Source organism: Phyllopteryx taeniolatus, chromosome 5, assembly GCF_024500385.1.
Source record: "Phyllopteryx taeniolatus isolate TA_2022b chromosome 5, UOR_Ptae_1.2, whole genome shotgun sequence".
Classification (NCBI taxonomy): domain Eukaryota; kingdom Metazoa; phylum Chordata; class Actinopteri; order Syngnathiformes; family Syngnathidae; genus Phyllopteryx; species Phyllopteryx taeniolatus.
Genome location: NC_084506.1, coordinates 16,727,200 through 16,751,548, shown reverse-complemented (window position 1 = coordinate 16,751,548; position 24,349 = coordinate 16,727,200). Strand labels below are relative to the sequence as shown.

Below are 24,349 nucleotides of genomic sequence, written 5' to 3'. Positions count from 1 at the left end.
TGAACACAATGTTTTCCATCAAGTCCGATGATGTCATGCCGTTCCTGACGCATGTTTTGCATTAGGTATCCCGACAAGGGCCTCGACGATAACTACTGCAGGAATCCAGACGGACGCCACAGGCCCTGGTGCTTCACCACTGACCCGAACACAAAGTGGGAATACTGCGGCATCAAAGTTTGTGGTAATGCAGCGCATATATTTATTTAGTTGAATGCTTTAGAACAGGCGGCACGGTGGCCGACTGGTTAGAGCGTCAGCCTCACAGTTCTGAGGACCCGGGTTCAATCCCCGGCCCCGCCTGTGTGGAGTTTGCATGTTCTCCCCGTGCCTGCGTGGGTTTTCTCCGGGTACTCCGGTTTCCTCCCACATCCCAAAAACATGCATGAATTGGAGACTCTAAATTGCCCGTAGGCATGACTGTGAGTGTGAATGGTTGTTTGTTCCTATGTGCCCTGCGATTGGCTGGCAACCAGTTCAGGGTGTACCCCGCCTCCTGCCCGATGACAGCTGGGATAGGCTCCAGCACGCCCGCGACCCTAGTGAGGAGAAGCGGCTCGGAAAATGGATGGATGGATGGATGGATGGCTTTAGAACAGTGATACGCTGGCTCCCTCTAGTGGAATGCAAAATAATCACTTCACTAAATGTTCAAACTATGCAAAATAAAACAGTGGTTTGTTCAGTTGTTTTTTTCATCCAGTACAAGTACATTTGTCAAGAATGTAAAAAAATGATTTTCCATTTTTTGGAACTGGCTTTCGAACTTTCACTGAGGTCAGATGTTTTAGAACATTTTGACTGATCTTTTGAGACCCGCAGAATTTGCTCTGCGACAATATTAGCACCCAACCCACCAAAATAAAGACTAGATTCTCTTCTTTCACCAGATAAAAAAGTTTGCTTCTACCTTTTTCCATTCTTTAGAAATTAGCAACAGAACGTGTTGGTTTCACCAGAAAGAAATAATGTCCTATTTTTAAATAAAGGCAGGGAAATTTGAAAGATTTTTCAAATCCGATTAATCATCTAATCGAAAAAAAAAAAAAAATAATCAACAGAGTAATCGATTATTAAAATTATTGTTAGGTGCAGCCCTAGTGTCAAAGTGGTGGGAATTCTAACTTGTCAAGCAATGAGGTAGAGTTTAACCGAGTTATGAAGCTCCTCTCAGCTGGTCATGTGCAGCTTAAAAGTAAAAAAATAAGTCAAACGTGTTCACTTCGCTCTTTTTTTGTTATGTCTTCACTAATGCCACTGGCATGATGTTTATTGTTCTTCGTGAGGCGGTCAAATTGTTGCGAGCTCGGTTTCAACTTTAACTCCCAGTTAAAACACAGACACAACACACACTATTTACATTACACATCCATCCATTTTCTGAGCCGCTTCTCCTCACTAGGGTCGCGGGCGTGCTGGAGCCTATCCCAGCTATCATCGGGCAGGAGGCGGGGTACACCCTGAACTGGTTGCCAGCCAATCGCAGGGCACATATAAACAAACAACCATTTGCACTCACATTCACACCTACGGGCAATTTAGAGTCTTCAATCACCCTACCATGCATGTTTTTGGGATGTGGGAGGCAATCGGAGTGCCCGGAGAAAACCCACGCAGGGACGGGGAGAACATGCAAACTCCACACAGGCAAGGCCAGGGATTGAACCCCAGTCCTCAGAACTGTGAGGCAGACACTCTAACCAGTCGCCCACCGTGCCGCCTTACATTACACATTTGTGCGTAAAAAAGCACACTAAAAAAACTTTGGGGTGTCAAAATCATTCTCATTGCAGGCCATATCGTAGTTATGGGTGTCCTTCAGAGGGATATTAACTTTGTAAATCATAAATGTCTCGTCACCATTAAAGATACTGGTGGTTCTCAAACTTTTTACACCAAATACCGCCCAGCACTCACCAGACAAAAATCATTTATTACCTCACAAAAGCAAACGACTGCAGTTACATCATCTTCTCAAAGGCTTTTTCAAAGGTCTTAGACTTGAGCCGTGAGTGATGCAATAAATAAAACAATGAGCTTACTAAGCAGTGCAATGGGCGCAAATTAATCAGTACACACTTACCTTCGTGACTGACCAGTTCCTTCTGCATCGAAGCAATACAGTTATTAATCTTTAACAAAACAGGCTTTCTGAAATGTATTTTCAATCGTTATTGTCCAAAAAAGATCCAGACCTTCAATCTTTATGCAACAAAATGCCGCACAACTACCGCAGAGTGATGAAAGAGGGGAAGTTTTCAGTTCAAGTGTTGAACAGAGTTGATTGATTTGTTCTCAAGCTATTTTCAACACTTTAAATTGGTTAATAATGCGTAAAAATACCACGATGTCGAGATAGACCAATAGTATTGATTTGTGAACAAATATTAAATTGACCATATATGGACATACGAGACTGCCGCCTGACAGCAACGATATTTTATAATCTTGTAAGCCACTGTAACATCATGCACAGTTTGGAAATTTAATTCAGTGATTTTTTCGCTTACCACTAGGGGGCAGTACACATACCACATTTTGAGAATCACTAACATACATAATTACCCCTGCATTTCTTTGTTTGCATTTTCTTAACAACAGATTGAATTTGAAATCAGACGTTATTGAAAGGAGTGACAACTATATTTACATTTGATTTATGATAAGAGGCGATTTGGTAAAAAGAAAATGCATGTTAATACCTGTAATAAAAAGTGAAGAAAAACTGGAAAAAGTGAAAAGAACAAACCCATTCAGACAGTAGGCATACTTCATTTACTTAAGTGGGCCACAAAAAAATGATGCGGCGGTCTAGATCTGGCTCGCGGGTCTTGACTTTGACACGTTGCCTAATGTGTTCTAAAAGCACCCTCGAAATAGCGACAAGCCCTCTTTGAACTGCGGCCGGTGTGCGTGCAGTCATCAGTGTCGTCCCCACTCCCCCCTTCGAACCTCTCATGTTTTTTTCCCCCCTTAATTAAAAAAAAAAAAAATCATCTGCCCCTCGCCTTCCCTCTGATATGGAGGTTTGTTGGAAACAGAGCGAGTTTATGACCAAGTGAGTCTTAATGATAACAAGGTAGTGAGAGTGAGTGAGCAGTGTTCTTTTTCTCTGTGAACAAAAAAATAAAACTAAATCGTTTTTTTAACATATAAAAGTTGTTTTTGAGTTCATTCTTAAAAGGTCCAATATAACCACTAATTCATTAATAGGGGAGTTTAAGAAACATGGGGACATTAGCTGGAGTCATGCTTGATGAAATGTGCGGTACGCAGCACATAAAATGGGCTCTATGGAACACAATGGTTTATAAATCGCACATATTACACATGCTGGTGTGTACGCCTTAGTCTGATGGCACCACGTTGAGTTGAAAGATTATGTCAAGAAGAAGCAGACAGTCAGCAAACTAAAGTTTAATTCGGTTCGTGACCACATTCGTCACTCAGAATACACGTTATGAAAAATAGCACTCAATAATCTTGTACTTTATAAACCATAGAGTAATGACAGTATTAAATGGAAAGAAATTAAACCGTTTTTTGTTACACTTGCTTCAATTCAATGAACATTGTGCTCCTCCTGGATGCCTTGGCCACCTGGGGTCAATATTATACAGACGTACGGTTTTACATGTGGACGGTCACAACTCCTGAGTATGCTGCAGTAATATTAATTGTTCTTAGCAGAGGATAAAGAACATATGCCTGTGAGTATTGTTATATTGTCTGGCTACATGTGTTGCTGCACTGTTTGTATTTAAATATCCGTTGTTTAAAGGGTTGTGACACAGTGACTATTGATGCTATTTTTCAGCCCTTCAGTGGTTTTTGGATTGTGTGTTAACATTGAGCTAGCACAAGGCAAAGTTGTTCGGTTGTTTGTTATAAACAATCTCCTTGGATGGGGTTAAATCCACAAATCACATCTTTGTTCAAGCAGCAGAGGTTAAAGCTGGGGGAAATGTTACAGCTTATAGTCTGAATTTTACAGTTGGCCTATATACTAAATGAACATGCAGTATGCTTTTAACGATATTTTAGTGTTCTATCAGCCTTCATAATGCAACATTCGGTGACCAGGATATTTGGAAACAGCTTTCAGTCTGATTCAGAGTTGCTCTTTGCTAAACAAGGACTGAGTCTCTGCAACTTTACGATGTCGGTGCAGGTGCAGAATAGCTTACAGATCAGCACACAAAATGGCAGGCATATTATCGGGAGGGGGGCTGCAAGTCAGGGTGGGCCCATTTTGGTGAATTATTGGACTCATTTCATAATTTGTCTGCACACTTTGCCGCGCCCTGGGAACTTTCTCTCCTCTTTAATTCTCACGCTCTCCCCTCATCTTATCTCTCCATCTCGCCTTCAGTCAGATAAGCTTTTTTTTTTTTTTTTTTGCAAAGCGTATCATTGCTTTTCTGTGCAAATTGCGGTATAATTTGTCAGCCAAATTGCTTTCTTTTTATGATGTACTGTATATCTCTCCTGTGTCATATACTGAAAAATGCGTTTTTAATGTACAGTATTTGAGTTCTCATTTATTAGACTGTTAACTATATTTTCGTAGCACATTATCACATACAGAAACAAGTCACACATCACATGCAGCCATGGGAGAAACATTTGAGACTGACACTCTTTTTAGAATATAATAATAATAATAATAATAATAATAATAATAATAATAGTTGAAAAATGTATTTTCACATTTTAAATAAATAAAAAAAGTATTTCATTTTATGTGTGATTATAGAAAAAATCAGTCAGACTATTTGACAGTTATATTATCTGTGTAATTGAAATCAAAATATAATGAAATAGGATGAAAAATAGATTTATGCAAAAAATGTAGTCTGATTACTGAAAATATATGTAGGAAATATAAATATATTCAATTAGGGAAAACAAATATATGATATTTAGTCTGATTGGTTAAAATATGCATGTGTAAAATAGAAACAATGAAGTAAATATGATTTTTTTTAAATGATTATAGGCTCAGTATTGTCAAGATTGTTTTTTTTTTTGTGGTGTTGGTGTGGAGGCAAAAGGTGGGGGAGCTAAGTGCAGGGAAGCAAGCAGGCAAAAACAAAAAGGTAAACAAGGATCAGAAAGCAAACGAGCAAAAAAAAAAAAAAAATTTTGCATCCGCAGAATCTCCTCCGAAAAGAACTGTGGTGGAAACCAGCGAGTGCTACCAGGACAGAGGAGAAGCTTACAGGGGGACGGTGGACGTGACCCCCACCGGGCTCACCTGCCAACGCTGGGACGCTCAGTACCCCCACAATCACTCCTTCATCCCGCAGGCGTACCCTTGCAAGTGAGTAATCCATCCATCTGTCCGTCCATCTCAGTCCCTCACATCTGTACGTGCTGTTCAAATGCCAGCTTTTTTTTGTGATGTAAAATAAATAAATAAATAAGACCAAGATAGATCATTTCAAAGCTTTACTCACTATTGTGACCTATAGCTCGTGAAACTCAGTTAATCTTCACAGAGGGGAAGTGTAAATAAACAAGTGAGGTAATGTTGCAGAAGCGCGCACACCCTCTTATAAGGGGGGATGTGGCTGTGTTCACAATTAACAGGTCACATCCAAACTCAGGTTAAATGGGAGTTGGCTCGCAATTTCCACCATTGAAACCCCAACTAAAGTTTAGATGTTCTAGTAGGCTTTTCCTGACATGTTATGCAGTCACATCTTCTAGCACAAGCCATGGTCCACAGAGAATTTCGACAGCATCAGAGGGATCTCATTGTTCAAAGGAGTAAAGGTTACAAAATAATTTCCACGGTATTAAATACAACATTAAAACATAGTGATGACATTCATCATCAAGTGGAGATAATGTGGCACAGCAGTGACATTACTAGCAACTGGATGTCTGTCCAAAATTGTTGAGAAGACAAGAAGAAAACTGGTACACGAGGCTGCCAAAAGGCTGACAGTAACATTGAAGGAGCTGCAGGAATTTCTGGCAGGTACTAGCTGTTTCATACATGTGACAGCTATCTCCCATCTTCTTCATATGTCTGGGCAATGGGGTACGCAAGACAGAAGAAGCATTATCCCTATTTATAAGAGAGTCTTCACACTTGTTCAACCATGTTTTGTTTTCTTTGCAGTTGAGTTGTACAGGTTATGGGCCACATTAACTACGGAAAACTTTGAAATGATTAATCCTGGTCTCATTTTTCATATCACAAAAACCTGACATTTGAGCAAACAGGGCTGTGTCGACTTTTTATTTCCACTGTACATGTCTCCTTGCTTTCCAGGGATTTGAGAGAAAACTACTGCCGGAATCCAGATGGCCAAGAATTCCCATGGTGCTTCACAACGGATCCGAGAGTCCGCACCATGTTCTGCACCAACATCCCTCAGTGCGGCTCCCAAAACAAGCCTGGTGAGAGACTGGCTTTGCGCTCTAAAATAGCAGCGGCTGGATTCCTTTTCTCACAATAAGAGTTGTACTTTACCCTACATTGGCCGCGACTCGGAGTGCAAACCGCATGCAGTAGATCGTAGATGTATTTTCACCCTGTCCCTGCGGAGAGCTATAGGAGTGTGGGAAGACCTCGCCACCACGCCTCACACAAACAAAGTTTGATGGTGTTGACGGATTTGATCTGTATAGTATGATTCTTGTGGACGTAATGGACATGCAGGGCTGTACAGCCAGGAGCAAAAAAAAACAAAACTCATTCTCACATGGGATCTTCATGATGTGAAAATACTACAGATATTCATATTTTGTTGACCAGGAGTGAGGGATTTCACCTTTTAATACCCATAACTGAGCCTCCCCTGGCTTAATCCATTTTGTTTTGTCGTTCAATTCAGACTGCTATGAAGGCTTCGGAGAGAAATACCAAGGGGAGCAGTCCAGGACGAGATCCAACCTGCCCTGCTCTCCCTGGGGGGAGCACAGCAACAGGTCAGCCCACGGCATCCTTTCCAAGCATCCATCCTGTTTCTGCAGATCTTTTCACCATAACGTCACATGTACTTCCAGGTGGCTGATTGCACTCCTAGTAAACAAACCCTTAAATGTCATTTGACCAAGAAAGAGCAATTTAGAAAATGTTAAATGGCTTAAATGACGATTTTAGCCTTCTTCTCTACCGCGGTAGTTTGAATGTGTGAAGTGTCAGTCAAAAAGATGTTACGTTTGGTAAATTGCTTGGAAGGGAGACGGAACGCCAGCCGTAATTTATAGTTCAATAGGTAAGTTGATTTAAAAATCGACATGGTGGAAATTCAGACATAGTTCACGTGATTATCAAGGCCCTGGCTAATTAATTGCCTGGCACAGTCGTGCTCTTTTAATGCTGAAATGGAGAACGGGGTGTAGCCGTGATGATTTTTTTGAAAATATCTCAACCTTTTGCGGTATATCTGACAGCATAACCACAAACACAAGTTTTTAGTCATCGTTTTCAGGTCAGTGGTTATCACTCACCCGAAAGTACCTTGATGCCGATTGTTTGCAAACATAACGAGAAGGTCTATAGCGCTTGCCCTCATTAGGTGTGAGCTAGAGCCTATCCCAGCTGACTGGGCAGGAGTGGAGTACACCCTGGACCGGTTGCCAACCAATTGCCGCCATCCCAAGCATCTTTGTCTAATGTAGACATCTCGCAGCTAACATCGATCATCAGAAAAGGCAGCAACCAAGGAAAAAAAGGCAGAAGAATCCTGGCTTTGACAGACTGTCTAAAATTAGTTGGCTCTCAATCTTCTTTCTTCATTGAGAGCAATCGTATGCTTCCAACTTTTGTGGGAACAGTTTGGCAGTGTGTCTGCGGTACCTTACCAAGTCTTAAATTTGATTTTCCAAAAATGAAGGCCTTGATTACAATGAAAAATGATACTTCTTCAACCTTAAATCCACTATTCAGATGTCTTAGATGTGCCACTGACCCAATACACAACAATTCTGTATTATTTTGGAAAAACTAAAGAATTTGATGAATTCGTAATTAATCTCCAACCACTATAAAAATGTTCCATACTTTATCTTATACAGTATACCCCCCCCCAAAAAACCAACAACATTTGCATTATCGTATCATTAGGATTTCAGGCAAACTGGAGCCTATTTCAGCTGACTTTGGGGCGAGAAGCGGGGTACACCATGGATTGGTCGCCAGTCATTTGCAGGACACACACAGATAAACAAGTCTTCACATTAACACCACCCCGTGTTCAATGAAGGTCTATTAATACAGGCTCAGAGGAGTTCTGTATGGAAGTTCATTTTGGATGAACTAGAACATCCATGGCACGGTGGCCGACTGGTTAGAGCGTCAGCCTCACAGTTCTGAGGACGCGGGTTCAATCCCCGGCCCCGCCTGTGTGGAGTTTGCATGTTCTCCCCGTGTCTGCGTGGGTTTTCTCCGGGTGCTCCGGTTTCCTCCCACATCCCAAAAACATGCATGAATTGGAGACTCTAAATTGCCCGTAGGCATGACTGTGAGCGCGAATGGTTGTTTGTTCCTATGTGCCCTGCGATTGGCTGGCAACCAGTTCAGGGTGTACCCCGCCTCCTGCCCGATGACAGCTGGGATAGGCTCCAGCACGCCGCGACCCTAGTGAGGAGAAGCGGCTCAGAAAATGGATGGATGGATGGATAGAACATCCATCCATCCATCCATTTTCTGAGCCGCTTCTCCTCACTAGGGTCGCGGGCGTGCTGGAGCCTATCCCAGCTGTCATCGGGCAGGAGGCGGGGTACACCCTGAACTGGTTGCCAGCCAATCGCAGGGCACATAGGAACAAACAACCATTCGCACTCACACTCATGCCTACAGGCAATTTAGAGTCTCCAATTCATGCATGTTTTTGGGATGTGGGAGGAAACCGGAGTACCCGGAGAAAACCCACGCAGGCACGGGGAGAACATGCAAACTCCACACAGGCGGGGCCGGGGATTGAACCCGGGTCCTCAGAACTGTGAGGCTGACGCTCTAACCAGTCGTCCACCGTGCCGCCTTACATTACACATTTGTGCGTAAAAAAGCACACTAAAAAAACTTTGGGGTGTCAAAATCATTCTCATTGCAGGCCATATCGTAGTTATGGGTGTCCTTCAGAGGGATGTTAACTTTATAAATCATAAATGTCTCGTCACCATTAAAGATACTGGTGGTTCTCAAACTTTTTACACCAAATACCGCCAGAAGAGGGGGCTGAGCTACAATCAACTCTATGGGCACGATTTTCTAAGAGCCTAGATAATGTTTACTAAATTGCAATTTTGGGACAATAGCGCAAGTGCAAAATAAAATATAAAGTGCTAGAATTGGAAGTGTTAGTGGTTAAGGCAAAACAAACTTATTACTGAGTTACAGAAAATAAATCTATCACTCCAATAATTTTGGGGGAAGCTAGCAACTGCATGAAGACATGCTTAGTTTAATTTAACTCATCACAGGTGTGTAGGAATCGGGTGCATATGCTCATCACATGAGTACACACTTGGGACTAAATGACCGAAAAACTGCTCTGGACAAGCCAGCACCAATTGTCACCGTGAAATGAATGAAATGACCCATAAAATGACTCGTAGGGTATATGGCATGACACCTTCTTGTGACTGGCTCCAATTCAGCACATAGATGATTCAGAAGCTCCAAAATTGCATCGCTGAACTGGCAATATGTCGAGGTAATACTTGTTACTGGCATTTCAAAAATGTTCAGTCAAACAGAAATGATGAGTTCTCCCCATTGCCCCTCATTTTTCCAGTGTGTCCACCTTGCCACTGTAACGGCAGACATGTTTAGGAATAACGGTTTACCTTTGAAATCCGGTATTTAAAGACACAAAATCAGCCAGCCACCACAGTTCGTTTCTGGTCTGATAAATCACATAGCACAAAATTTGCATCTTATCCTTTGTTTTCCCATTTTCACGATCTATAGGTGTAACCAGCCAGTTGTCCCAATACTTGACTCCATATTCAAGAGCAGGGAGTGTTAACTGATTTCGACACCTCCGACATGCACTAGATCTACCGGTGCTGTATATTATTACTATCGCCTCTTCAGAACTCCTCAAAACCTGTGAAAACGCTTCCCCTCAAGATGACCTAAACCGGCAAGAATGACTCCCAATGGGGGCAATCCACCTCACTCCTCACCTCTGACCCCGAGCCACCCCCGAGCCCCCCACTCGCCCCCCCCCCCCCCCCCCCACTCATGCGGCAGCACTTCAAAGCCATTCTGATTCACCGCCTGGCTCCCGCCCAGAGGGGTTCAGGGGTCAGGGTTTAGGGAGTCACCGATAGAATTGGCTGTTAAGCTCGTCATTTCAGATACAACAAATCTGAGCAATCATTTGTTACATCGCGTTGTAAGGTTGCTATATGGTCGAGCGTGGAGGAATTTCAGCGTGAGGCAGAATCATGTGTTCAAAAGAGTGTAGGTGGCTGTTTATGTGAGTAATTCCTCTTTGCATCACCTCCTTATCTTGTCCCACAGGACAGAGAGCCTACACAGCTGTGTACTTCCACTAGCCAGATCCTATCTGCATGCATTTTTTCAGCTTTTACTAGAAACTAGGAAGTCTGTTTTTTATTCCATACTTTCTTCTTAGAACTCAAGCTTGAAGTATAAAGGCCCTTTGTTTTGTTTCTTTGTCAATTCTCATGCCAAATAGCCATTTTGAGGACTTTTTCATACGTGGAAAGTTGTAAAATTTTGCAGGCGTGTTTGAAAATTCAGCTCCCAAAGAAAGTTTCCTTTAGTGACATGAAAATTGGTAGACCTGTCTTGCATGAGTAGTCTCACAAAAAAGTCTCAAGAACCCATGCCTGAAAACATAAAGGAAGTCTGCCGTTTTGGTTTGAACAGACATTTAAGGGTATTTTTGCTCATTTGCTCATTTCCTTCAAAAACAAACTTATTCTATAGATTTCATCCGACTTCTTAACAAAGCAGCTGAAGCAGTTCGTAGCTGAGTGTGAAGTATCTGGGATGAGAATCAGCACGTCCAAATCTGAGACGATGGTCCTCAGTCGGAAAAAGGTGGAGTGCCCTCTACAGGTCGGGGATGAGATCCTTCCCCAAGTGGAGGAGTTCAAGCATCTTGGGGTCTTGTTCACGAGTGAGGGAAGAATGGAACGGAAAATCGACAGGCAGATCGGTGCAGCGTCTGCAGTGATGCGGACTTTGTATCGATCCGTTGTGGTAAAGAAGGAGCTAAGCCGAAAGGCGAAGTTCTCAATTTACCGGTCGATCTACGTTTCCTACCCTCACTTATGGTCACGAGCTGTGGGTCGTGACCGAAAGAACAAGATCCGGGATACAAGCGGCCGAAATGAGTTTCCTCTGCAGGGTGTCCGGGCTCTCTCTTAGAGATAGGGTGAGAAGCTCGATCATCCGGGAGGATCTCAGAGTAGAGCCGCTGCTCCACATCGAGAGGAGCCAGATGAGGTGGCTGGGGCATCTGATTCCAGACGCCTCCCTGGTGAGGTGTTCCGGGCGAGTCCCACCGGGAGGAGACCCTGGGGACAACCCAGGACATGCTGGAAAGACTACGTCTTTCGGCTGACCTGGGAACGCCTCGGGATCCCCCCGGAAGAGCTGTATGAAGTGGCTGGGGAGAGGGAAGTCTGGGCGTCCCTGCTAAAGGTATTGCCCCCGTGATCCTACCTCGGATAAGCGGTAGAAAATGGATGGATGGATGGATGCTTAACAAATTTGAACAATATATATACATGGCAGATGGACAATGTAAAATTGCAAAAAACTGAGTTTTTGTGATTGTCTGTAGGTGGAGCATGGCAGTGAAGTTTGATGGCTCATCATAAAACATGCAAACTCTAATAACCAAAACAAGGCCAGAACCAAACAAAACGTTTCACTTAGCAATATGAAATTTGGTAGGCACATCTATCATGAGTAGACCCACAAAAAAGCCTGAAGAACCCATGCCTGAAAACACCACGGAATTCTGACATTTTGGTTTGAAGCGGCTATTTTACAGTTGTTTTGGCCATTTTGCAGGATTCCTTTAAAGACTTGTCTCAGAGATTTTGTCCATCTGCTACCAAATTTGATTAATTTAATTGGCCTCATTTCTACGTTCGGTTTATTTGTTATTGAGTCTGTGTTGTTTTTTTGTTTTGTTTTTTTAGCGGTGAGAGGGGCGTGACGGTTGCAGGCCTGCAGAGGAACTACTGCAGAAACCCTGACAAAGACAAGCACGGACCGTGGTGTTACACTAATAATTCTGCAATACGCTGGGACTACTGCAATGTGAAACCATGTAAGTACACTGTTGGGAACATAAAACCCAAGGGGGAAAAAAGGGCTCAAATAACAAATTTGTGGTATATGTAGCCTAAAGGCTACTAGAATAATTAGTAAGTGAGTTTAGACTACCATTAAATGGTTCCTTTGGTGACTAATGCTGTTTGACATAAAATCTACGGTAGATGGTATATTTCCCAGTTATCTAAAAAAGTTATGATGGGTTGAGACTGACCTTTCTATTGCTGTGGTGAATGGCACAGATGTGCTGTCTTGATGCTGAAATGGATATTCAGCTGAAATCTACTTGCAACGTTGGCTTTATGTTTTGCTAAATTATGAAATTATTAAGAAAACCTAGCAATCATTTTATACATACCTGTGAGAAAATGTCCACAAACCCACTTGGCAGTTTCTGGTTTGTGTGATATGTACGGCCGCAACGGTACGTGAATTGGTTTTCTATTGGCTTTGTTTGGGGAATTTGCACCCCCTTGTAGAGACATAAAGGGTCTTCAAGGACTTTGCTAATAAACGAAGTGACAGGTTAACAAGGTCAAGGTAATAGGACATAATACATACATACATTGAAAACAAAAAAAGTGGTCCAATTTTGCTGTTGAGTAGAACATCCACACAGGTACAATCCTGTCCGCTACACTCCACGCTAATAGGACATGACAAATTGAGGATCACCATTGGTTGTGGCATTTGACCCGCTGTAAATGTGATTGTCTTGTGCGCGGGGGTCTTTCCTCTCTTGTTTGTATTGTTTAATCCTGGCTGACACCCTTGTTTGTCTCCTGTGCTGTGTGCAGGTGATGCTTCCCAGAACACCATTCCAGTAGGTGAGCGTCTTAGGCAGCTCATCAGTCTGTCTTTGCCTGATTTGGATTTAATGGCATCCCGGACAAGCGGTCATCCTTTTTATGTGCATTTGCTGCAGCGTGCTACATCACTGTGTGTGAATGAATAAGCAATAGCGTAACGTTTAACCTGTTTTTCTGAGCATGACACGTCAAAGGATGAGCCAAAATGGCTTTAATCTATAGCTTCATTTTTTTCCCCCATTAATGCCATGTGTGAACACAGTCAATAATTGCCCTAATCAATGGCCTCGTTAACATAACTGCTTCTGTTTTATGTGTGATTTTCATCGTGGCTCATTAAGTCATTCAGTCGGAAACATACTATTTCCACTTCCCGCTGACGTTTACTGTCAAACTAAGCATAAAAGAATTACACACTTTGTTTTTATAACAACTACACAACTTTGCCTTCTGATAGCTTAATGCTAGCACACAATGCAAAACGTCATAGGCAGGCAAACAAAGTGCATCGATATTTGCAGTGTTCAACCTCTTTTAGCAATGCATATTGGAACACAAATGGTGCATCCATCCATCCATCCATCCATTTTCTGAGCCGCTTCTCCTCACTAGGGTCGCGGGCGTGCTGGAGCCTATCCCAGCTATCATCGGGCAGGAGGCGGGGTACACCCCGAACTGGTTGCCAGCCAATCGCAGGGCACATACAAACAAACAACCATTCGCACTCACATTCACACCTACGGGCAATTTAGAGTTTTCAATTAACCTAGACAAATGGTGCATCTACACGTAATTTCAAAATACAGTTACATATGACTAAGTAGGAAATCGCTTAAAAAAACATGCATAAAAGGGGATTTCCATCAAAAATGGGATATAGGTTTACCCCCCCAAATTTGCGAATATGTCAATTTGCGTATAACGGACCGCAAATATGCGGGGGTCCACTGTTCTCACTGGTATATTTTCTTCATCCTCTAGGGGAAAAAAAGACTGTTATTGCAGTTTACTGAGTGGCTTACAGTAGCTGTGAATGTCCTCTTTGTTTCTGTCTTCATGACCGTATTATAGTGCCCCCGGTGGCTAAGTCACACACACCAGAAGAAAATTATAGAGTGTTATTTTACTTAATTAAAAACACATTACAAAATGTTTTTGGGGGGGGCTGGAACAAATTAATGGCATTTCCTTTCTTTTCAATGGGGAAAGATGATTTAATATAGTGTTTTGAGTTACAAGCATGGTCACGGAACAAATTAACATCATATCTCAAGGCACCACTCTATAATGAATGAGGCAGATGAAAATAATAAGGGGTCGATTCTCACCCTCCCCTTTAAACATAAACCCTAGCCCTAGGCCTAAATAGCACAGAAGTAAATATATTGACATGTAAGGCTGGCCGTGTGTGTGTTTGTGCGCTCGTGCAGGTGAGCTGTCCTCCGTGGGCTGTTTTGTCCATAAGAGGACCCGAATCGTCGGAGGAACTCCGCTGAACGTGTCAGCCGGCAGCTGGATGGTCAGCATACAAAAAGGGTACGGTGGAGTCTTTAATATTCCACGTGCTTTTCCACCCTCCTGAGGGGCTTCTGGGAGCTTATTAAACACCATCGTTAATATTCCACGCCGCTGCTTTGGAAACATGATTTGACGCCGCTGTAAATATCACAGACATTAATCTGCCAGGGTATCCTTTGATGAATCTAATTGCGTGAATGATTACATTGATTGTCCAGGTCCTCTCACTGGTGTGGGGGTTCACTCATACGAGAGGAGTGGGTGCTCACAGACAGGCAGTGCTTCTCCTCATGGTACATTTTGAATGGATTTACTTTTTATTTATTTTTTATTTTACCAATCTAACTATTCCATCATGCCTCAGCGTTCCCGACCTGAGCGAGTATCGGGTGTGGCTGGGCGTGTCCAGTATCGCACCGGGCGCGTCCGATTGGGCCACGAGACAGGAAGTCCGCATAGCGCGAGTGATATGCGGCCCCGAAGGTTCCAGTTTGGCCATGCTAATGCTCTCCAAGTGAGTGACGCTACTAATGTATTATATGCACGTGTGCACAAAATGCTGACTGTGTTTTTTTTCTGTTTTGTACACTAAATATGTGCAGACCCCCCCTGCCGGCAGACAACGTGCACACCATTCAGCTGCCCCTAGACGGCTGCTCCATCCCTGAAGGAACACTTTGTAAAATGTATGGATGGGGAGAGACCAAAGGTACTTCTATATTATATACTCTGTTGTTTTTGTTTTTGATTTTTTTCCCCCACCAGTGTTGTTTCTAAATTCTAAATACATATATTGCTATGATGTAATGTAATGTACCTGTATTTTGTAACTACTGTATGTAACTATATCACACTGTACAGTTTGTGTTCTGTGTTCTATGTATTTGCTTTTATTTTGCTTTGTTTTACTCCACTGTCTGCTGCCAGGTCAGCATTGCAAATTAGCAATTACAATCTTTTGTCAATTGCCTTACCTGGATAACATAAAGGTTGAATAAATAAATACAAATTTAATAGGGTTCAATCCCCGCCCCCCTCTGTGTGGAGTTTGCATGTTCTCCCCGTGCCTGCGTGGGTTTTCTCCGGGCACTCCGGTTTCCTCCCACATCCCAAAAACATGCATTAATTGGAGACTCTAAATTGCCCGTAGGTGTGACTGTGCGTGCGAATGGTTGTTTGTTTGTATGTGCCCTGCGATTGGCTGGCAACCAATTCAGGGTGTACCCCGCCTCCTGCCCGATGACAGCTGGGATAAGCTCCAACACGCCCGCGACCCTAGTGAGGAGAAGCGGCTCAGAAAATGGATGGATGGATGGTCAAATGATAATGTCCGTTATTCACTCATGATAATCATATCCCACACCAATTTTGGCTTAAAAAAGTGTCTGACTAAGAGTTACAAATTAGTCTTTATTCAATAAATTATAATGCACAATATTACCACAAATAATAAATAATTATTTCAAGTAGTATTTTACCATTCAAAATAAAGTATTATTATTATTATTAATATTATTATTATTGTTGTTGTTGTTAATAATAATAATAATATTAATAATAATAATAATTCATCCATCCATCCATTTTCTGAGCCGCTTCTCCTCACTCGGGTCGCGGGCGTGCTGGAGCCTATCCCAGCTGTCATCGGGCAGGAGGCGGGGTACACCCTGAACTGGTTGCCAGCCAATCGCAGGGCACATTCAAACAAACAACCATTCGCACTCACAGTCATGCCTACGGGCAATTTAGAATCTCCAATTAATGTATGTTTTTGGCATGTGGGAGGAAACCGGAGTGCCCGGAGAAAACCCACGCAGGCACGGGGAGAACATGCAAACTCCACACAGGCGGGGCCGGGAATTGAACCCGGGTCCTCAGAACTGTGAGGCTGACGCTCTAACCAGTCGTCCACCGTGCCGCATAATAATAATAATTAATTAATTAAAAAATTATCATTTATTAAAATTCTATTTTTACCAAAAAAACAACAATGCACACTATTAAACAGACTGATATTTTAACATATTCAACAAAATGAATAAAAATGAATATAAAAATATTAAATGAACAAAATGTTTTAAATGTTTTCATTATTTGTATTATTACGTTGTATTAATTGTAATTAATCATTTGAAAAATGTAATTTTTTATGATATGTAAAACCCAAAATAAACAATACTAAAAATAATACAAAATAAAACATAATGAACATTTTGTTTAATTGATTTTCTCAAAAAGATAAACATTGCACTTTTCACTTGGTCAGGTACAGGCCCCGACGAGGTCCTAAAGGCAGTCAACCTTCCCATCGTGAGCAACGAACGGTGCAGAGAGCTGCATAGGGGGAGCCTTCACATCACCAACAGCAAGATCTGCGCAGGAGGCCGCAGGAATGAGGGCGTGTGCGAGGTAAAGCTTCCCTTCCATGCCAGGCTCTGGGATCCAATAATTGTTCCTCGTGTGAATTGAAGCAAATTTTCTCGCTCTCGCTTCCACGCTTTGCTTTCAAAGATCTAAATCTCGAGCAAATTTGTGGACTTTGATGTAAAGTAGAGCAGCCGTGCGTTGCGCTACATTTCATCAGCAACTCTAAGCCGTAAGCTTTTGTGGATTCCAGCGTTTCTGGAGAGTCGTGCTGCATCTCCACCAACCACAAACACACATTTCATTAGCTTTCAATAGAGCAAAAAAAAAAGTCTTGTTGATGTTAGCTGTTTCATATACGAACATGCAGAAGTGGGAGTAAGTCACATGCAGTATGTGCAAGTCATACGTTTCTCAAGTGCTCAGCTTCAACTTTCGAACAAGTCCCAACTTACTGTTGCAAAAATCACGCAAATCGAGTCAAGTCATTACTTGGGTTGGCAAACGTGATTTGGCAGAACTCGTGGTTGGAGGCGGAAGGCTGGGCAAGTGGCCACAGGAACAGGTAAATGTGATATGGCAGAACTTGTGGTCGAAGGCGGAAGGCTAGGCAAGCAGCCACAGGAACGGGCAAACACAATATGACAGAACTCGTGGTCGGAGGCGGAAGGCAGAGGGGATTCATGTGGTAGTATTGTAGCGTCTTGGATGGATGAGTGTCAAACAATCTGACAATGAGTGAATCATCAACACATCCTTAATTATATGAGAGTAGCTGACTGGCATAGGTGGGCGTGGCTGAGCGTAGCTGACAGACTGCGACAATATTGCATATTAGCCACTTTGTACCCCGTGTCTGTACCGGTAATTTTGTAGTTAGCTGTACTAACACATTCACAGTCACACAGGTTTTTAATGGTATAAGTCTCTGTGTTGTCCATTGCTTGATTGTCTTCCCAATTGAATGAATAACTGACTTGATGTTTGCTATCAGTAAGCTAAACTGCAAAGTTTTACCCAAGCATGTCCCAAGTCCTGAAATTGGCAAGTATGACTCAGGTCAAGTAGAGTGAACCCCCACATATTCGCGGTTCGCAATTTGGGAAAGAGTTTTTGGTTTTTCGCTGAAAAACTATTAGCTACTTTTTTTGCTCAGGCTAAAGCCATATCACATTTAAAGATATTGCTTTGGCGCTATCTGGTGGCACCTATGTTGGACAAGGGGATGAGCTTCATTTAGTCTGGCCATAGCTTTGTCTTACGGAAAAAAAGCGCTTTGCCGCCATCTTTAGGCAATTACTCATCTTCTCGTCAGTGACTAGCGGATTTTCACTCACAGGGAAATGTGACTAGTGTGCCTTTGGGGATCATCATCCAATTGCATTTAATATGTCAGAAAATTCTTATATATTAATGACAAATATATCTTTATTTATCTTTGCCACCGACGCATAGTGACAGGCAGAACAATTATATTAGCATGCAGAATGGACAATTAACCTGTGTATCAGCAAGTCAATTTGTGAGTAAATTGAATATACTGTATATATTAATAATTTTGTGACATTTTGTTTGGTGGTTTACTGTGAGATTTTGCTCATGTAAAATGTGTGCCTTGGTGCAAGAAATGTTGGGAAACACTGACTTAGTACATCCCACCCCCGCAGAGGGATTACGGCGGCCCTCTGGTGTGTCAGGAGGGCGAGATCAAGGTCGTCGTCGGCGTGAGCATCCACGGGCGAGGCTGCGCCCGCGACAACCGGCCTGCCATCTTCATCAACGTGCCCTTCTACGCCCAATGGATCTACAAAGTTTTCAAGCATTACTCCGAGCCGTAGCTCAGCGTCGAATCATATGCGACCATGGTGTTACGCCGACATCGGAACCGGCAAAATTACTCAGCAGGACTCCTCGGCTTTATAGGTTGCACACAGAGGAGAGGATTGCTTCTTAATAGTGGATGAGTAAGTCAAATGAAAGATTTAAACACACCAGGAACAGATGTCACACTTGCTCTGACAGCAAACGATGATAATTCACTTAAAAACAAAAAGCCCATCTGCTAATTAGGTGTTTAGTAGGAAATAAAAGTGGCAAATAGGAACAAGATGGCACCCAAATCACAACATAAAATTGTAAATGATAGTGGGTAAAAGTTTTATTACTGACTAAAATTTCACAAACTTTGCTGTTGAAGAATATTTCTACATGTTTCTGTTAAAAACCGAATGAAAATAAGTAGGAATTTTATTGGTATTGTATTGGGGCGACACGGAGAAGATAAATACAAAGTAATGCTCAAGGAAAAATGGCTACTATATTACATAAATAATGTAATTTTGCGGTTAAAAAGTAAAAAGTTGTAATTTAGACAATGTGGGGTGAAAAAAAGTCACATTTTTACAAGTATAACAATAGTATCAAGTCGAAATATAACATAAGTATTTTAGTCAGGTCAGAAAAAGTTGGAATTTTAAGACAATAAATTTGTAAAAGGTTCATCACAAAGTGAAGCATCAGTTTTTAGAAACAAAACAATTTATTCTCTTCATTCTGCATTCCTTGTAAAAGTTAAACAAGTGGAATAAGATTCCATGTCCAAGAAAATAACCAATTGCTTGGATTCTTTTTAGTTGGTCGCTTGTTTCTAGGCAGAGTTCAGAGGGATCAACTGTAATTGTCCAAAAGAGGTGAAGTGGGGGGAAAAAAAACCTGTTCGCCTGTTTCATTGATACAATATGTTTATTCAAACTCAAATAACTACTCAGTATTAAATATAAAATGCCTTTTTGAGGGAAATAATAGCCCCCCCACCCCTTTGCTGGATATGGTGGGACACTGCCCCTCCTGCTGAGTCCCCACTGGGTACTGTAGCGAACGCGCTAAAGGTGTGTTACGTGTGCGAATACTTTGGATTCCTGGCATTACTTGAAACCTTTGAACATGGCGGAGGCAGGGAACGGTTGTCCTTTTGTGTACATAATATTTAATGAGTGTGTTTGTGGCACTCTATGTTGGGTCTTATAGATCTACAGCGAAAGAAAGAGAGAAATTAATGTCCAACAGAGTATTCAGACATTCATTCACGTTGTAGCCTTCAATTCAGTCTCCGTCCAATGTATGTGTGTGTGTGTGTGTGTGTGTGTGTGTGTGTGTGTGTGTGTGTATATATATATATATATATATATATATATATATATATAAACCTCACGTCCATTCAAAGCCACTGACTAATGTCTATGTATAAATACTGTGTATGTAAGTTTGTTCTTTGCCTTCTGATCTGTGTATGACAATTTAACTTGTATGGGAGCACCGATACTGTTTTATGACGTTTGTAATTTAAGTTTTGCAGTTTGGGATGGGCACTTCTGAATTGACTGAAAAGTTGTATATTTGAGTTTACAATGTAAGAAAATGTACCTTATAGCTTTAAAAAAAAAAAATGGCAATCTACATAATGTTACCATTGCACCTCGTCAATTTGACTACTAATGCATTTAAATAGGAATAAAGAGAGGAATGTGTCTGAAAGCATTCCAACATTATGGGCAACACTTTCAAATAAAAAAGGTTATGGATAAGTCTTAAAATATTGAAAATTGTATTTTAAAATCTCTGGACGGTCATATAGAAATGAAAGTGTGATCTTAAAAAGGTTAAAAAAGTATTTAAACTGTTTTGTTTTTTTTTCATTGAAAAAGTGCCATTTTACTACAGGAATAATGGAATATTACGATTAAAAAAAATAATGAAATTGTATTTTTTTTAGACTTTGTTTTATACCTTACAGAATAAATTTTTAATAGAGAAAAACATTTAGTCTTGAAAAAAAAAGACTCGAGAGGTGTTAAATGTGATTAAAATGCCCTTTAAAACGCTTACATTTGGCCTGCCTAAAAAATCTGATTTACTTTTCAAATATTTTACTTAAGGATGAGAGAAAATCTCTGAATGTTCTGAACTTCTATTTCAATGCCAGCTGACGCCGCTTTGTTCAAAAATCCGTTGCTATCCCTACTTGCAAAACGAAAACCACTGAAGGAGATGACTGTGTTTATTTGTCCTCCACATCCTGTACTGTAGGTTTTTTTTTTGTTTTTTTTTGTCCGTATAACCGCATCCACTATGAAACCCTACTCTTCCCTTCCCAATATGCTAAATGTATAAACCCCCTTTTTTATGTTATGTGAATTATTCTATCACGTGTCACACCGATTAAATGTTACTCATCTAATTTCCCTTCATTCACTTGCGTGACGGCGGAAAGTTGGAGGCTGTCATATGCTCACCTTGCTGCAGATGGCGCCATAGTAGCACAAAGAGTTCCTTCTCAGTCACACGCAAGTTTTTTTTATATTTAGTATCATGGTTTCACCTTTTAAGATTAATATAGCCCTTTTTAAAAAAATATAATAATAATACTTACATCATCAGGTTTTAATAAATGAGGTGGGTGCGACACGGCCCTTGATATCCTAATCCCACTTTCACTTCGTGTGTGTGTGTGTGGAGGTGATGCACGAGCTGCAGATTAAATGTCAAAATCAAGTGATGCTTTATTAAATAAACATTGCAGCCGGCAACAAAACACGCATGTATTTGACAACCACACATCCTGGCTTTATAAGCACACTCCTACGACTACTGATGCTGAGACACACACACACACATTATATAGATATATTATATATATATATATATATATATATACATATATATATATACATATATATATATATGTATACACACACACACTTGTCTGCATGTGTTCCGACAGTGTTTCTGTGCGACTATTATAATGAGGGATATTACTACCGCGACTTCGATGCTAATTTCTGTCAGCTCGTCAATGGGGTTTTACATTGTGTGTTAGCATTAAGCTGGCGATTTCAGTGTGTGTTGTGTTTAAATGTACAATGTGTGTAATTATTTTGTTGTTGTTGTGTTTTTAGTTTTCAAGTAGTAGGACATTAACAGTAATTGTACAGTACACAGTACAGTACAGTATTTCTGAACACTATCCTCAGCATCCTATCCTTTGTGTACTTTTTTACAAAAAAGCTCTGCGTGCCGATACTGCACATACTTCTGTGTTTATTCGTAAGGCAGCGGCTGCTGGTCGCATCTGTGATTGGATGCGGAGGGGGAACCTCCGCCGCCGAGCAGACAGATTTCAGCTTACAGCGATGCGCTATGCATCGAGTCAGTGATCGTCACGCAGCGCGAGAACAAGTGCAACACAGACCCTTCCGTTCGTCCAGACCAAGACCGTTCGGAAACTGAAAATAAGACGTAAATAGAGGTAATTTTTCAATGAAGATTTTATATATATATAGTGTGCTGATAAAGGATACTTTAGGGATATCAAAGGTGCGACGTAGTGTGCCATGTTTCTGCAGGTCAGCTGGAATGGAGGAGAGTGAGAACATGCAGTCATAAAAAGGAGATAGCCAGAAGGACACACACACACACACACACACACACACACGTATACGGGTCAGACTTGACTCAGTGCACCGTGAGATGTACGGCGTGCATGAGTCCAAATGATCCAGAGAACATGGCGGGTGTCAGGGCTGCTCATGCTGGCGTGAAAGCACTTGTGAATCTCCTCTGACGCACACTGCAAATATGTGTGTGCGTGCATGTGTGTGTTTGTGTGTGTGCCAGTGAATGGGAGAATTAGAGAGTAGACCAAGAAATGCTCCGCTACACATGAGGCCCTTATCATCACATATGTACATATAATGGATCTAAAAAGTTGACACACCCTTGTTTAAATTCCAGGTTTTTATGGTATGGAAAACATGAGACTAGGATAAATCATTTCTATTTTTTTCCACCATTGATGTGACCTATAACATGTACAACTCAGCTGAAAAAACAACAACCCTGAGATAATGTGGTTGCATTAGTGTGCACACCCTCTCATAACTGGGGACGTGGCTATGGTCAGATTTAACCAATTACATTCAAAGTCACTGCCCCGTATGGCTGCACATATTGCACATGCCAGGAACCGCCGCTGACTTTGTTCATGAACCTGCGAGGCAGCAAGGGATGGAAAATTTGAGCGAGAGACACACGAAACGCTCTCACAAGCCACTGGACTGCCATTAAAGGTGGCTCACTTTCAGCACACAGTTAACTGCAACTTCCCTAATCTGGTTAACGTGTTTTTGTAATGTCATTTATCCTCTTCGGTTCACTTTCTTAGCCTCTCTATTGACATGTCGGCTCATAGAGTGCAAGTCCGGACAATGGGATCGGTGGTTGGAATCGTTCTCATAGCGGCGGTGCATCCTGTAAGTTGATACACTCGCATGTAGCTTCAATCAAATTTGTCATGGCTTCTCTGGTTACCTCTTCTTTGTTGACTTCACTTTAGCCGTCCCGTTGACCTTAAAGGAAAGCCTGTGGTTCCCTCTGTCGACAATATAAGCTCCATCGCATTACAATCCTTCTCTGGGGACTTGACTTCATTTTCTCGCTGCTTTTAAAGTGTATTTGCTGACTATTGTCCCCCGCTGTTAAGTTCCAATCCTGGCCACAAAATAAGATTTTATTGACGTTAACGTGACTCACAAACTCGGGGAGTTTTGAGCCACATGATAATAAGAAAAAGAAGGAAAGTGCAATGCTCATCAAAACTAAAGTGTTAGAACACACTTACTGTATATGAACTGCAGCACATTGACTCGAGTCAAGTGGGAGAGGAAACAACAACCTATCTCCTTTTGGACAAAATATTCCTTAAAAAAATAATAATACGCTTACATATTTCAGTTTAATTAATGCATTTAAATCCTTCATTCAGTGACTTTTTTTAGTATTTAGATTTGAACCCAAGGTCGCAGAAACATTTATACTGGATGTAAAGCACCAGCAAAGCTTTTTGAAGTCAAATAAAAAAGTAAAAATAAAATCAAGACCAAAAAAAATTAGAATTACTGGCAATAAAAATGTTTCCACTGTCAGTCATTTAATATTTTTTAACACAATTTTATGATTATTATTATTTTTTTCATCAGTAGGTTTTACATTATTTGGATTTGGACTGGTTAGATCGTCAGCCTCACAGCGCTGAGGATCCGGGTTCAATCCCCGGCCCCGCCTGTGTGGAGTTTGCATCTTCTCCCCGTGCCTGTGTGGGTTTTCTCCGGGCACTCCGGTTTCCTCCCACATCCCAAAAACATGCATTAATTGAAGACTCTAAATTGCCCTTAGGTGTGACTGTGCGTGCGAATGGTTGTTTGTTTGTATGTGCCCTGCGATTGGCTGGCAACCAGTTCAGGGTGTACCCTGTCTCCTGCCCGATGATAGCTGCAGCACGCCCGCGACCCTAGTGTGGAGAAGCGGCTCGGAAAATGGA

The 24,349-nt window shown here is 41.6% G+C and overlaps 1 protein-coding gene across 3 annotated transcripts in view; it reads left to right on the top strand.

Moving 5' to 3' along the window:
• The window catches only part of hgfb (hepatocyte growth factor b), a 54,921-nt gene extending 33,710 nt beyond the window's left edge, over nt 1-21,211 (top strand). For 2 of the 3 annotated variants that reach the window (XM_061773218.1, XM_061773216.1), the window contains exons 7-18: nt 66-184; nt 5,158-5,323; nt 6,284-6,411; nt 6,849-6,942; nt 12,148-12,278; nt 13,081-13,110; nt 14,523-14,628; nt 14,829-14,903; nt 14,975-15,124; nt 15,213-15,319; nt 16,877-17,019; nt 18,642-21,211. In XM_061773218.1, the coding sequence (XP_061629202.1) occupies nt 66-184; nt 5,158-5,323; nt 6,284-6,411; nt 6,849-6,942; nt 12,148-12,278; nt 13,081-13,110; nt 14,523-14,628; nt 14,829-14,903; nt 14,975-15,124; nt 15,213-15,319; nt 16,877-17,019; nt 18,642-18,812 (1,420 nt within the window). In that variant the 3' untranslated portion in view covers nt 18,813-21,211. The remainder of the gene's footprint in view (nt 1-65; nt 185-5,157; nt 5,324-6,283; nt 6,412-6,848; nt 6,943-12,147; nt 12,279-13,080; nt 13,111-14,522; nt 14,629-14,828; nt 14,904-14,974; nt 15,125-15,212; nt 15,320-16,876; nt 17,020-18,641) is intronic. The other variant, XM_061773217.1, reaches the window with a different exon arrangement.
• The last annotated feature ends 3,138 nt before the right edge of the window (nt 21,212-24,349 follow it).